The sequence below is a fragment of the Leuciscus leuciscus genome (genome assembly GCF_965113295.1).
Source record: "Leuciscus leuciscus genome assembly, chromosome: 3".
Taxonomy (NCBI): Eukaryota; Metazoa; Chordata; class Actinopteri; order Cypriniformes; family Leuciscidae; genus Leuciscus; species Leuciscus leuciscus.
The window spans coordinates 14,171,799-14,185,989 of NC_138727.1; the positions used below are offsets into that span (position 1 = coordinate 14,171,799).

At 38.9% G+C, this 14,191-nt stretch overlaps 2 protein-coding genes across 9 annotated transcripts in view; one reads left to right on the forward strand and one right to left on the reverse strand.

The window, feature by feature from the left end:
• Nucleotides 1–2,514: 2,514 nt before the first annotated feature.
• Nucleotides 2,515–5,353, reverse strand: fgf20a (fibroblast growth factor 20a). Its single transcript, XM_082165895.1, has 3 exons — nt 4,340–5,353; nt 3,738–3,841; nt 2,515–3,531 (listed from the first exon to the last, which is right to left on the reverse strand). The coding sequence occupies exons 1-3, from the start codon at nt 4,614–4,616 to the stop codon at nt 3,286–3,288; spliced, it is 627 nt and encodes a 208-aa protein (XP_082022021.1). The 5' UTR covers nt 4,617–5,353; the 3' UTR covers nt 2,515–3,285.
• A 2,538-nt stretch (nt 5,354–7,891) lies between these two features.
• micu3a (mitochondrial calcium uptake family, member 3a) overlaps nt 7,892–14,191 on the forward strand; it is a gene marked incomplete at its 3' end in the record, with an annotated part of 35,490 nt that continues 29,190 nt past the window's right edge. For 3 of the 8 annotated variants that reach the window (XM_082164774.1, XM_082164778.1, XM_082164775.1), the window contains exons 1-4: nt 7,893–8,181; nt 10,191–10,338; nt 12,932–12,963; nt 13,098–13,176. In XM_082164774.1, coding sequence (XP_082020900.1) covers nt 7,927–8,181; nt 10,191–10,338; nt 12,932–12,963; nt 13,098–13,176 — 514 coding nt within the window. In that variant the 5' untranslated portion in view covers nt 7,893–7,926. Of the gene's footprint in view, nt 8,182–10,190; nt 10,339–12,931; nt 12,964–13,097; nt 13,177–14,191 lie in introns of all 8 variants that reach the window. The other 5 variants (XM_082164776.1, XM_082164779.1, XM_082164780.1 and 2 more) reach the window with 3 other exon arrangements.

Here is a 14,191-nt window from a genome sequence, read left to right on the forward strand (position 1 = left end):
CCATTTCTGTTTACAAGTGTAAAAAGGACCTATAACAACAATTCCCTCAAGCATCCAAAATCTGACACTTCTCTCATTCTCATCATCAGTGGCATGTGTGTGTATATGTCTGAGTGTGTATGTGTGTCAGGACAGTTACAACACATGTGTTGTTCTAAGACAGGTGTTGAAGTGAGTGATCTTTCACCTGCATGTCTTTGTGGCTCAGGTAAAAACTGCACAGGTGTTCATGCGGCAAGTCAAAGGTACAAAGGTGTACACACACGCATACACACACACACAGAGATATGTGACTACATAGATCTCTCTCTCTCTCTCTCTCTCTCTCTGAGGTGAAAAATAATGAAAATGAGATCTGTCGATCTGGCCACATCAGCCTCACCACATCCTTAGCTGTAGCAGTGTTTCTGCTTTGGGGAAAACCCGTGTGTGTGTGTGTGTGTGTGTGTGTGTTGTGTGCAGGGCAGGCCGACTGACTCTCAGTTAGGAGAACCCCTGGCTCATCATCACAGAGATTTGGAGATCACACAACTTACAGAGCTTGCTGATATGCCTACGCACACAAATAGACGTATCATCCCACCCTCCAACCCCCCCCCCCCCCCAAAAGGGGAAAAGACGCACAGTTCAGACACTCCTACCCTACATAATGTCAGTTATGTAAGCTGTAAAGTTCTGCTGTGAACTTTTACATAGGATAAAAATCTCTCCTTTTATTTCTCTATCTGTCTGCTGCTACTCAACGTTTAAAAAACAATGTTGAGGTACACTGTAAAACATGGTAACCTGTAATTTTTTACCTAAAAGGGATAGTTTTAATTCTATTCACCATCATATCATTTTTTTCAGTGTACTGCAAGAAAATTCACATTTGATTTACAATTTGATTTGAGATCACGTTAATAGATGTTAGTAACAGAACTAGTGTCATTTGAATTAGTAGATTTTGATATATAACATGCACGTTAACTTATGATTTCATTCTACATGTTATACAAACATGAAATATCTTGACTTAGCAGATGGAATGGGTTTGAATATTACTTTATATTGTACTTATAACAGATCCCATAAAGATTAAAGGCTACATTTGCCACATTTAATACTGTTGCATTTTAGAGTTAGACTTTTTTTTTTTACACTGCATTTTCAGCATCATTACTCCAGTCTTCAGAGTCGATCCTTCAGAAATCATTATGCTGATTTGTTGCACAAGAAACATTTCTTCTAATTATTATCAGTTAACAGTTGTGCTGCCTAATTTATTTGTGGAAACCATGATTGAAGAATAGAAAAGAACAGCATTTATTTGAAAAAGACATCTATTGTAACATAATATATGTCGCATTTTATCAGTTTAATGTCCTTGCTGAATAAAACTATTATTTTCTTCTTTTTGAGCCCATTTTTTACAGTAAGATTTTTTTTCTAAATGCTGTTTGAGTTCAAATGAGTCCTAAATATCCACAGTTTTGCATTCAAATATTTAAAATGAACATAACTTTAGCATTCCCGCTGACCCTGTTTAGTGACACTAATGCACTTGTATTTGACACTTTTTTTACACAATTTTGATATGTGGTAGATTTGTTGCATTTAAATGTGAAAAAAATAAAAAGTGTTACAACACTCACCATCTCCCCTATTTCTCTGTAGTGTGACCGAGAACCCTCATACCAGTGTTATTTTGGAAACGCATGTGTGCCTCTCCCTTTACATTACTTAAAAAGGATAATTTCCTTCCTTAAACACACATACAGTCACCTCACTCTCACAGACAGCCAGGTTGACAGGCAGCCAGCTCATCGAATGTCATCAAAGCTCATGAATCACAACCGTAAGGGGGGATAGGAAGTGAAAAGCATCAAACAGAAAGCAATAATAGATGAGAAAAACACTTGCCAGTCAGTAATTGTGGTTTTTCAGACCGCACGTGACTGTGTCTGTCTTGAAATGACCTCATGCTTCCTAAGAAAACTTCCACCTGCACTGGCTGCAAATGTATATCCCACAATCCCGCGTTCTACAACAGCTTTTTTTAATCCTATAGTGCATGGCTTTCAAAAGACACTTAGCAAAAGAAAAGGCCACTTTGTAGAGGGCAGCCCAAGGTGTCACTTGAGAAGGTTGCCGTAGGAAGAGAAGGGGAGGGGAAATTGTTTTTAGGTCATTGTGTTTTAATGTTAGCATTGTACTGCCTTTTTAACAGAGGCTGTCAGGGAACCCAGGGAATTTAGTGAAATTTGTTTTGCAAATCGTATTATCGTGACTTACATGCATGTGTACTGTTTAGCATAAACATTTAGGCTTTTAAGCGATTAAAAGCTTATTTGATTTCATTTCACCCAACAGGATCGATGAAGATCAGACAGACACCTGCTGTCCCTGCTTACGTTTCCCTAAAAGTCTACCTTTTTAATTTTTTTTCCTTACTCCAAATAGAAATTCAATAACCATTCACCTCTGACAGGTGACCTTATGTTTCTACTGAAAAGACTGACACAACAAAATGCAATCATTTGAACTGTTTTAATTCCCCAGTGAATTCTGGAACATTCTCAGGCTCTTAAGGATCTGGTTTAATGACATGAGAGATACACAAAAAAAAAAAAGGGAAAAAAAGCGGGGGACACCATGGTGGACCACATACAACCGAAAATTAACAACTCATAAGAAAATACTTTCTTCAGTAGTTCTGTCTCTAGAAGTCGTGTTTCTATAGCGGTAGAAAATAAAGCTCTCGTGACCTCCTGTTACATCTTGCATATATTCTTGTAAAAATATACTTTCAAAATAAATAAATATATAAAATAAATATCTCGAAAAAACATAAATTAAAGGACCTAAAGAGAAATGTTTGGAGGAGTTTGTCTCCTGCTTGTCCATGCCAGTGTTTGGAAGAGTATGAAATCTCTATGAAAAACATTTCGCAGAATTCCTTCAGAAGCCTTGTAGAATCTTCAGTAGTAAATGTCCATTATTCTCTGGCACGAGGTCCACCAGTGATAATTTGCCCTCTTTTAATCCAAAATCCCTACATATAGCAGGTGAATGGATCCAAAGCAGTGTTCTGTTCTTCAGGAACTATCCAGAGTCCAGACATTTGGTTCCTGCCACTGCAATCGAGGGCTTTCAATCTCCTGCTATTGCTCCAACCGTGGCCGCAGAAGAGGGCCTCTTTTCCCCCCCGTCTACACTGCTTTCTCCTGAGACAGGTCTGTCTGGGGGGGATAAAGAGCATGCAGGTGCTTTTTTTGGGGGGTTTGAGTTTGAGGTTCAGTGGTTTCAGCTGTGACCTAGTATCTCCTTGTAGAGCTCAGGAACGCGCTCTGGATCCACAGGCCGCGGCAAGAAATGCGTGAAGCGCTGGTGCCTCCGAGAGCGGGCTCCATCCCGAGACGTTCCGTCTTTGTTGAGGGCTACGTAATAATGGGATCCTCTCTCGCCGTGTCGATACAGGTTAGAAGAGTAAGTGTTGTACCAGTTCTCCTCAAACTGCTCCCTGAACACACACTCCGCTGTCAGCTTTTCCTAAGAGAAAGAGAGGGGAAAGCAAGGGTTAACCACACTGCATAATAAGTTCAAACAGAAGGATAAACTGTGTCCAAAGGCTATTTGAAATTGCACCATAAATCACACTCTCGATTTAGCACGGGCAGGCTATGAATGAAATTAATTGTTGCATTACTCAACACAGTAGCAGTAACAGAAACACACTATATTCATGCTATACTTACAGATCCGAACAGTACACCGTTGCTTTTCATTCCCAGATACAATCCGCTATCCACACCACGGATGCTCACCATCCCCACAGCGAGGCTAATGAATTCCAATATACCTGTGAGAAAAGCACAGCTGTTAGTTCTCAGTTGAGACAGCAGGACAAGCACCTGCAATAGTGGCATCAATCTGCCCTATACTTAATTCATGACGTCTTTCGCGCTTAATCACTGTGTTTTGCTATATTATAATGAACATTATTCGAAAACAGTATGACCATGAAAATAATAATAACCACCCTTGTCATAATAATATCATCACATTTTATATTACAGTAGAGTTGCAGTTACATAGGTAGAGATTGACCAATAGTCAGCATCATGATGCATTTTTTTTTTATATATTTTTTTTTTATAACAATTATCAGAATTTTAACCATTAAAATAATCATTATCAGTCCTGGTCAATTTCTATACTCAAATACGTAATATGCAGTCTAAAAATACAGTGTTGCATGATTGTTGTTGTTATTATTACAGGGTAGTAATTTATTACAGTGACATGCAATATTTGTAGCATTGAATATATTAATGAAACAACAATAAATAACACTTACCAAATCTACTGTGGTCTTTTCTCGTGCCTTGCACCAAACCGTCCGGTAATATCTCGAGGTGGAAGCCGGTCCTGCAGTAAAGCTGCCGCCGACGGAGGATCCCTTTCAGATGCGTCAGGTCCGGTGAAGTGCTGCGTGACAGGCGCTCGGCGGAGATGATGTGCTCGTTCACCAGAGCACCGGAGTCCCCGGGGGGCGTGAGGACGAAATGAGACCCGTGCGCAAAGCTCTCCAAGCCGTGAGAGAAGCTGCCCACCAGCTCACCGACTGCACCCATCACCGACAGTCGAAGAAAAGTTGCCGTGAGGAGAGCCCCTGTGGTTTCTCTTTCCCTAGTGTTTTGCGCAGTCACTGCTTGCGGCTTTGACAGTCAATGCGTGTTTACATCCGATTCTCTCTCTCTCTCTCTCTCTCTCTCTCTCTCTCTCTCTCTCTCTCTCTCTTGCTCTCTCCCTCTCGGTTTAGCACATGCTCTCTCGACCTTCCAGGCTACTCCCCTTTGCTCCGGTCCCCTGTGTATCCAATACTCTCTCTTACGCACTCCAGCACACAAGCTTATGCGGCTTCTCTCCTCTTGTGCTCTCTGGATGTGACTGGCTCTGTACTGAAATACCAGCCTAAATATGGCCCTTATGTAAATGCCCTCTTGACATATGCTAATGGATCCCTTTATAGATGACTGTTTGAAACATAACTCCTTGATCGTTTGATCCTCTTCTTCTGTCTTCTTTGATGATCGGTTTCATCTGCATCCACGCGTTTATTCCATTGATGGATTATGATAAAAGTGCAGAAAGCAACATTGTGGAGATCAGTGCGCAAATCTTTGCAACGAGGAAAAGAAAAGTGCAGCTGGATGTTGAAGAGGGATGCGCACTGTGTACCGATCCGTTCCGTTCCCCGGGGTTTACGCGCACTGACGCGCTCTGGCGAATCTCTAGTGTGAAGCAGGTGGAAGCCAAGGAGGAAAAAGGAAAAGAAAGGGGGCGGTGCTCGAGAGAGAACGAGAGGGAGAGAGAGAGAGAGAGAGAGAGAGAGAGACAAGACTTCAAGGTGTGTAGTTATATGTGTGTGCGTTGTGCGTTAGTAATGATAGCAAAAAGTCTCTTGTTCTTGATTAGCGACTTGGTTTATGCCATTATACTTGGGTTTAAACTTACGCTTAATCGATAGCCAGGTGTAAATGTATATGACCTATACAATGTGCATGTAACTGCCTTTAAAAGAATAAAGAAGGAAAAGTCAAAACAACCTGCTCATCTGTGCGAACGCCATCACTGCACTGTCGACTCTGACTGATGTGCCTTTGAACAGTTCCAGCATAACATGAGTTGAGATGAAGTATCAAAGATATCAAAGATCAAAGATTCATTACGCACAAAAGAAGGGTCATTAACACAAAGGAAACGAACTGTTTGATGGCAAATCGTTGATACTATGAGTGATTGATATAGAAATTTTCCAGCCCAACAGCTAAGAACATGCCTCAAAGTAGATATTACATGAAAGATTACTTAGGTATGGACCTGGTGTTGCCTTGTTCGTTTAAAACAAGATGCGCGCGCAATCAACTGTTCTTACAAGTTCTCCGAAGACCCACCAAAGTCAGTTTATAAGTCAATTTATTATATTTTAAGTCGTGGTTTATTATACAATATAACATTAATAAAGGCAACCGGCTATAATAATAATAGTAATAGTAGCTATGTTATTTTAGTATTGCCTATTATATAGTATACTATCTACTATATAATAGTAGGGTAGGCCTATATAAGGCTATAGGTATAATATATATATATATATATATATATATATATATATATATATGCTCTCTCTCTCTCTCTCTCTCTCTCTCTCTCTCTCTCTCTCTCTCTCTATATATATATATATATATATATATATATATATATATATATATATATATATATATATATGCACACTAATCATAGAATCATTGAAACATTTAAGTGCCAAACCCCTTCTTTGCTATCTCTCAGGAGAATAGATCACGTCCACAGTAGGTGATTTATCAACGGTTCTCTCAAGGGACAAGTTCTCCCACGTCGTTCCCCTTAGCTCATTAGTATTTATGATCTCCAAAAATACCTTAAACCAAAATCAATGTGGTCAGCTAGAGCCGGATCAATCCACAGCCGCAGTGGATCGATCACTTGCAATAGAGATGTCAGTTATGTGCCAGATTTCGTGGTGACATTGACAGTTTGCTTGCATGGGTAAACCAAAAACACGTCATAGGAGTTTGGCGTTTTTCATAAAAGCTATAATCTCTGGTGAGACCTTTGAGTTACATCTGCGCGGAATGGGGTTTTTAATGCCGCTCCCGCCAAAAATATGTTTTAAAATATGTTTCACCCGAAACTTTCGCTTTTTGTCCCGTTCCCGCCCGCAAAAGCCCGTAGGAATGGTGTAGACGTGGATTCAGTCCCGGTCCGGTTAGACTCTCCCTCGTTCTGGTGGGCTTCTTTTTTCTTTTTTTCAATTTCCACACACGACGGTTCAGATAGGTTATCGAGTGACAGACTTCTGCGTGCTGTAGCCTATTAGATAATTATATTTTGCGGGAGCCACGAGTCATTAATTTCTCTCGCTTTCCGCGCACCCTCCCGCATCCGCGCTCAGCGATTCAACACTTGTCCCGTTAATCACTCTGTTGCGTCGGGTTCCGATTGCAGACCTCTGCTTGAGTCGTAGACCTGCTACAGATGTGCAAAGCAGATGTGCGCACATTTGACTTCAATGACTGTACAGTGAAGTGTCAAAACTTTGATTTGCATAAGTAGAACTATGTGCGAATGGATCTTAAAGTTGTCTGAACATGAGAAGGTTGAAAAAAAAGTCTAAATAAGGGATTTTCTAGATGCAAGTACTGTAGGCTACAATGTGCGAATTATCAGTTCTGAAATTAATTTCTGTCACTGAGGTACATTTTGCTGTGAGCATGCCTACATCTGTTGAGGTTCATCTCGCGCAACAATTTTTTTTTGCCGCCCTATTGCCCCTAAACTGAATTTTAAACAAAACACTAATTTTTATGTTATTCGTTTATGATGTTTATTTGATGTTAATTTGTTATATGTTAATCTATAATAATAGCCTTAACAAAACTAAAATTTCTTGTAGCCTACTTATGTTTTGTCGACCTACCAAACGAAAAGCGCGGCAGTTGCTATGGTTACCTCATCAGGCAAAGGCAACGTCACTATCTGACTAACTTGTAATAGCTATAACTTTATTTGAAACGTTTCATTTATATGTAAAAAGAACACCCCGACCTTTTGTTTAGACTTCTTGTGAGGGGTTCAAGCCTGAATTTGAGACGTCCAAGTAATCAGACTTAGGCTAACCGTTACATATGTGTTGGCAACCCTTTTATATACATAACATTTTCATTATATAAGTTTATATTAAATACTAAATACTAATACGTTGGTTTAGCACAAATGTCATATTGGACTTGCTGCTGCTCTGTTCTAGATGATCCCGGTGAGGGAGCAAGCAGCACATGATCTCGCGATGAATGAATGAGAATTCGAGAATCTTGCACAAATTCTGTCACACCAACAACAATGGCCGCTGTGCGCAGACTTGGAGGCTTATTTAGGAGTTTGCCGTCATCTCCAAGGAATGCTCTTTTTCGTTCTCCGGTGAAGGATAGCCGATGTAGGGGAGCAGCAGTTGCTCTGGGTGTTGCGGCCGGAGGAGCGGTGTTGTATTATTATTATTCAGAAATGTGCGGATTCAGAGGGAGAAAAGCCCCGAAAAACGGAACGGGCTGTCGGGCTCTGCTGCCTTCACTTCCCGCTGTAGCCGCAAAGGAGAAGGTATGACTGTTCCCACAGTGCCACGTAACTGTTTCCTATTAGTGTTTTTTTTTTTTTCCTGGCAAGGGAAATTGTCCATTGTCAAGTCTATGCTATGCAACTGCTTGTGGGACATGGAATGGGATTTTCATGCTGTAGAGTTTTGTGAATCGTTTTGCTTGAGCAAACAAACATTCATAATTCTTCGAGACTATGACAATGCGCATTTGTGTGATGCTGCAGCAGGAAGAAGGGCGCTTTCCCCAGTCATGGTGCTGAAATGACTGCGCACAACAGTGACTGTTTCAGATCTCAGATCCGAGCGTTACGGTTGGTTAAAGCAGCTATGAACCTGTGCTGTATCATAGAGGCCTGTCAAACAGTACCCTATCAGAATTGAGCTGTCATATCTAAGCACAGAATTCTTTGGCACGTGCATATAAACATATTTTTGGGATTTTTGTACCTTTGGCAGACGGTCAGATCTGGTTTCCAAGGGGTAACATATGTTTTGGTCTGACTGTTCCCCTTAGTAACTATAAATGTTTTTTTGTTTGGGCTGGACATGTTGCATATCAAGTTCTTCCCTTGTGTCAGTGGGTTACCACCTTGCTTGTGTGTGTGTGTGTGTGTGTGTGTGTGTGTGTGTGTGTGTGTGTATATATATAATTTATTCATATGATGGCAAAGCTGAATTTTCAGCATCATTACTCCAGTCTTCAATGTCACATGATCCTTCAGAAATCATTATAATATGCTGATTTGGTAATCAGGTAACATTATTTTTATGATCAATGCTGCTTCATACTTTTTTTCAAATGTTGATAATTTTTTCAGGAATCTTTGATGAATAGAAAGGGTAATGAACAGCATTTATTGCATTTATTAACTAAATTTATTAAATTTAATAAAGAATTTATTAAATGGAAAGCTTTTGTAACATTATAAATGTATTCACTGTCATATATACAGTTGTGGTCAGAATTAATGGCACCCCTGGTAAATATGATTAAAAAAAAGGCTGTAAAAAATAAATCTGCATTGTTTATCCTTTTGATCTTTCATTAAAAAAATTCACAAAACTCGAACCTTTCATTGAAGGAAAATAATTGAAAGTGGGGGGAAACTCACATTATAAAATTCATCTTTTTCTCCAAAACACGTTGGCCAGAATTATTGGCACCCCTATAATTTTTTATGAATAAAATATCGATGAAGTATATTCCCATTATTATTTAGCCTACCTTTTTTAGCACACCAGGGTGACTAGGAACATGAAATTGTCTATCTATGAGTTCTTGTTTCACAGGAGTTTAAATATGGGGAAACACAAAGGTGTTCGCTCATCCAAAATAAACTCCAGCATATTCAGTTGTCAGACACGACTCAATCTTCAAAAGAGACCGGATTCTATGGTCAGATGAAACTTAAAAAAAGAGCTTTTTGGCAGCAAAGCCACCAGATGGGTTTGGTGCAAACAGGGATAACAAGTACCCCATACCCACGATTAAATATACCGCTTGGATAATGTTGTGGGCCTATTTTTTTGCTGGAGGTCCTGGACTTCTTGTTCAAATACATGGTATCATGGATTTGAGCAAATACCAACAGATAAAAAATCGGTTAGAAATCTTATAATGAAGAGCATGTTGGTGCTTCTGAAGAGAAGAAGCACCAACATGGATCTGGGAATCTGAAGGATCTGGAGAGATTCTGTATGGAGGAATGGTCTCTGATCTCTTGTCAGGTGTTCTCCAAACTCATCATAGGAGAAAACTCAGAGCTGTTATCTTGGCAAAAGGAGATTGCAAAAAGTATTTAATAAAAGGGTGCCAATATTTGTGGCCAACGTGTTTTGGAGAAAAACATTTATTTTATAATGTGATTTCCCCCGCAATTCTTGTACTTCAATGAAAGGTCAGATTTTTGCAAATTGTTTTGAATGAAAGATCAAAAGGATAAACAATGCAGATTTACTTTTGATAAGATGTTAACAAATTTTGTGTTTTGCTTGTCATTGGTTCTTGCAGGCTCCAATGTTTGATTTTGACGAAGGTGACGTGTACATGTCGTCTCATGAGCATCGTTTCCGTCTCTTCAGCTCAGTGGAGTATGAGGGACAGCTGTACATGACTCCTCAGAACTTCATCGAGTCGGTCACCATGAGTGAGCCCCGCAGTGAGTAACACATGTGCTCCATCTAAACTCAGAGTTATACTTCATTTAAACTTCTGTAGGAACAGCAGCAGATTGCAAAGCTCTTTACTGTAAAATCTGCTTAATTTGCCTTACTTTAAAAAACATGCAAAATGTTTGCCTTGTTTCACAGATAGGGCTTAGATTAAACCAGGATTAGGCCTTAGTTAAATTTGGACATTTAAGTAACTTTTTTTTAAATGTGCCTTAGAAAAAACATAACTGGGGCCAGTTTCACAAAGCTATTTTAGACCGGCCTATAGTGTTAGACAAGTCTAAAATTTGCTCATAGACTATTTCACAAAAATAAAGACTGACTTAATTTAGACCCAAAAAATTAGACACCTTACCCCCAGGCTAACTTAGGTCTAAGACTCTGTTACCTTGGCAACCAGCAGTAACAATCAGTTACATTACAAACAGCCAAAAGAAAAGGGAAAATGGCTCATCATTTTAACATTTCTTCTTGTTACATTCTCCACTAAATTTCCCAAGTAAAATGTCCTTGTAACTGTTATACTCCTCCAACAAACACATATTTTCCGCTGGGGTAAACTGCACTGAGCGATTGAATGCGCTTACTCGATCCGACCATGTTTTTTGTTTTGAAAAGTGTCTTATTTTACCCAGAATGCATTGCAGTGTAGTCCTACTTAAGATAGTCAGAGTCTTAAGTGCTTTGTGCAACGGTCTGATTTAGATGTCTATCTGAAGTCTTGACTATCTACTATATCTAAGCCATAGTCAAAGTCTATCTTTGTGAAACCGGCCCCTGGTGTGCATCTTGAGAGAAAAATAAGATATGTCAGTGCAAGTTGCTTTCAGTTAAGACAGCTCAAGCATGCATTTTCGCCTTGTCTGTGAAACCGGGTAACAGTATTTATTTGCCTCAAAGTAGAATTGTATGCTTTTTTTATGAAGTACTTGATGATCTTGGACTCACCTAATGTGGTCTTCTCAAACCATTTAAGTTAACTAGTTCCAAGTAGACTTAACTCAGGTCTGATTATGTGCATCATTTCGTTTGTACATTTATTCATTTAGTAGGAACACTTTGATCCAGAGTGACTTACACATGAGGAAGAGAGAGATGTTTAGATCTCCCTGTTTTACTTATTTAAATAAGATTTAAAAAAAAATCCTATTGTTATTTAAGAAAAATATGACTAGCTTCTTTTCCCCAAGTACTTCATAGTTCACATAATATAATTAGGACAGCAGTGTGAATTAAATGTTCTGTTGTCGTGCCTTAATCTATTAGTATGCTAATTAATAGACATTAGTAATGAAAGTTAGTGGTTCTTAATGGGCCGGATCAAAGCTATTGAAGAGACCCACAGCAGTGCTTACTTAGCTGTTAATCTCTACTGTTGTGTTGTCTTTGAAGTGCATGTCTTGATAGAATCAATGCAATAAATGTCATAATGTTCCAGTAGACACACCAGGCGTTAATCTTATATAAAAAGAGCATGACATCCATTAATGCTACACCTGCAAAAGTTTATTGTTTGTCCTTGCTTCATGTCGTGACAAAGGTTGAGCATAGAGTTGCACGATTGATCTGATTCCAACACTCATGCGATCTTATTCCTAAATCACAACAATTTGCCTCTGTCTATTAAACCTTTGGACAAGTACGATCACAGCGGAACATTCAAATCTGCCGCTGACCCAGAGAGAGCGGCTGTCATGTTTAGATATGAAACAGCTTCTCTTTTCAACCATTAATTCTGTTACAATAAGTCATATGGACCCTTTTCACATTTCCAGAGTTCCAAGTGTTAAATTGTTTTTTGTCATTAACCTCCAAAGTAATATAACACAACAACATATAACGTAATAAATGTGTATTAAATTTTTTTAAAACTTTACTAGATTTGTGATGTAATAACTGTGGAAACGCGTCCTCAAATAGAGTATATAGAATCACCTTTTGAAAGTAACTTGACGCTTGAAAAAAGGTTTGTATCAATGACATCGTTTCAGCAGTAGGTGAATACAAGTGACCGTTGAAAATGTATTTGTCATTGAATCATTGATTCAGAACGGCTGATTAGCATGAATAGCAGAAGGGAGGTGTGATTCTAATGTGATATGGATCATTTGTAAATTTAGTTGTTTTGTTTCTATGTTTGCAACAATGACATATGTTCATAATACATGAATGAAGACACAATCAGGATAGTAGTTGCATTATGTCAGATTATGCTGTATGCTCTTGGCACATGAAGCAAAGCCTGTGGGACAAACTGACCTTGAGCCTCCAGCAGAGCTCCATAGGGCTGCTTGGCTGGTTGCTATGAGAGAGAACATGACTGTGTAGCCCAGCTCTGTTCCTGTACACTAACTGTAAATTAACCCTCTCTCTGCAAAAAACAAAACAAAACACATAGATATTTTAGTGGGAATTAATTGCAGGATTTTGTTGAGCAGAAAAATGCTACTCTGAAAACCATCTCGTTGTTTTGTCTGATTGTTAAATGGCGTGAGACCCCTATCCTGATCTTATCTAACAGGCCACCCTCTTTCTGTTTCTTTTTGTTGCTCTCTGTCTCTGGTCGTCCATTTTTCTTAGTCAAAAAACCTTGGAGGTCCCTCAACAAACAGGTCTGTTTTAAAACTATTGCTAAGTGCATGCTATGATGGCTCAGTTAAATTAGGCCTATATAATATTTAGGTTTGCATTTCATAGTGTATATTTATGCATGCAAATATTAAATATGTTTTGTCATGTTTTATAGGAGCTGGAGAAGATCTTGTCTGACACTCCACCAGTTTGGAAAGGAACATCCAAGCTGTTCCGGAACTTTCGGGAACGAGGTGGGTTTTGAATTTCAGCTCATTAATAAAACTAAAACACTTTATTGGGGTCATATCAAGGCTGTGTGTGTGTGTGTGTGTGTGTGTGTGTGTGTGTGTGTGTGTGTGTGTGTGTGTGTGTGTGTGTGTGTGTCATTCATCATTCTATCTCTTATTATATATACTGCCGCTCTAAAGTGTGGGGTCAATAATTCCATTCAGTGTCACATGATCCTTCAGAAATCATTCTAATATGCTGCTTTTCTGCTCCAGAAACATTTTTTATTATCAATTTTGAAAACAGTTGGGCTGCTTAATTTTTGTGGAAATCATTATACACATTTTTTTCAGGATTTTTTTGGTTATTGGTTCAAAAGAACCTAATTTTATTTGAAATAGAAATATTTTGTAACATTGTCACAGTCATTACTGTCACTTTCGATGAATTTAATGCATCCTTGCTGAATATAAGTATTAATTTCCTGATCCAAAACCTTTGAATGGTAGTGCATAATTATATTATGTAAATCTTGAAAAAAGAAGAAGAGAAGAAATCACATTTGATTTTCTTAGTAGTTCTGTTCTTTAAAGTACCATGGCATTACCATGCTTTTCTTGCTTGTTTGTTTTTGGCCATGATGTCATGACCTTCTTCGAACTATCTATTCATATACCATGTAAAGAACATGGTATATGAATACAGTACTCAGTGTCGATGTACCTTGAAATTACCACCCAATAGACAGAAATGGGGCTAAAAAGGCTGTTTCTCAGTTTTGTGGCTGGTGTACAGAATAATATAAAGTTAAATCCAGTCTTTCAGAGTTTTTCTGAGTGATGCTGAATTGTCCTCGCCATTCCCGTCTCTCGTTCTCTTTCTTCCTTGTTCTCTCCCATTGGGTACCAGTCAAGCACCAGTTAAGCCTAGGCCTGAGGCTTTCACTTCCTGTGAGCACTCCTAAAAATAACTCAGTTCACTCTCTACGTCTCCCTCTCTCTTACTGTTTCCATTTCCTCCCTCTCATTCTCTCACTGG

Coding starts and splice junctions, on each gene's coding strand:
- fgf20a (XM_082165895.1), bottom strand. CDS start 4,616: ATGGGTGCAGTCGGTGAGCTGGTGGGCAGCTTCTCTCACGGCTTGGAG. Junction 3,842..4,339: donor AAAAGACCACAGTAGATTTG/GTAAGTGTTATT, acceptor CTTTTCTCACAG/GTATATTGGAATTCATTAGC. Junction 3,532..3,737: donor ACGGTGTACTGTTCGGATCT/GTAAGTATAGCA, acceptor TCTTTCTCTTAG/GAAAAGCTGACAGCGGAGTG.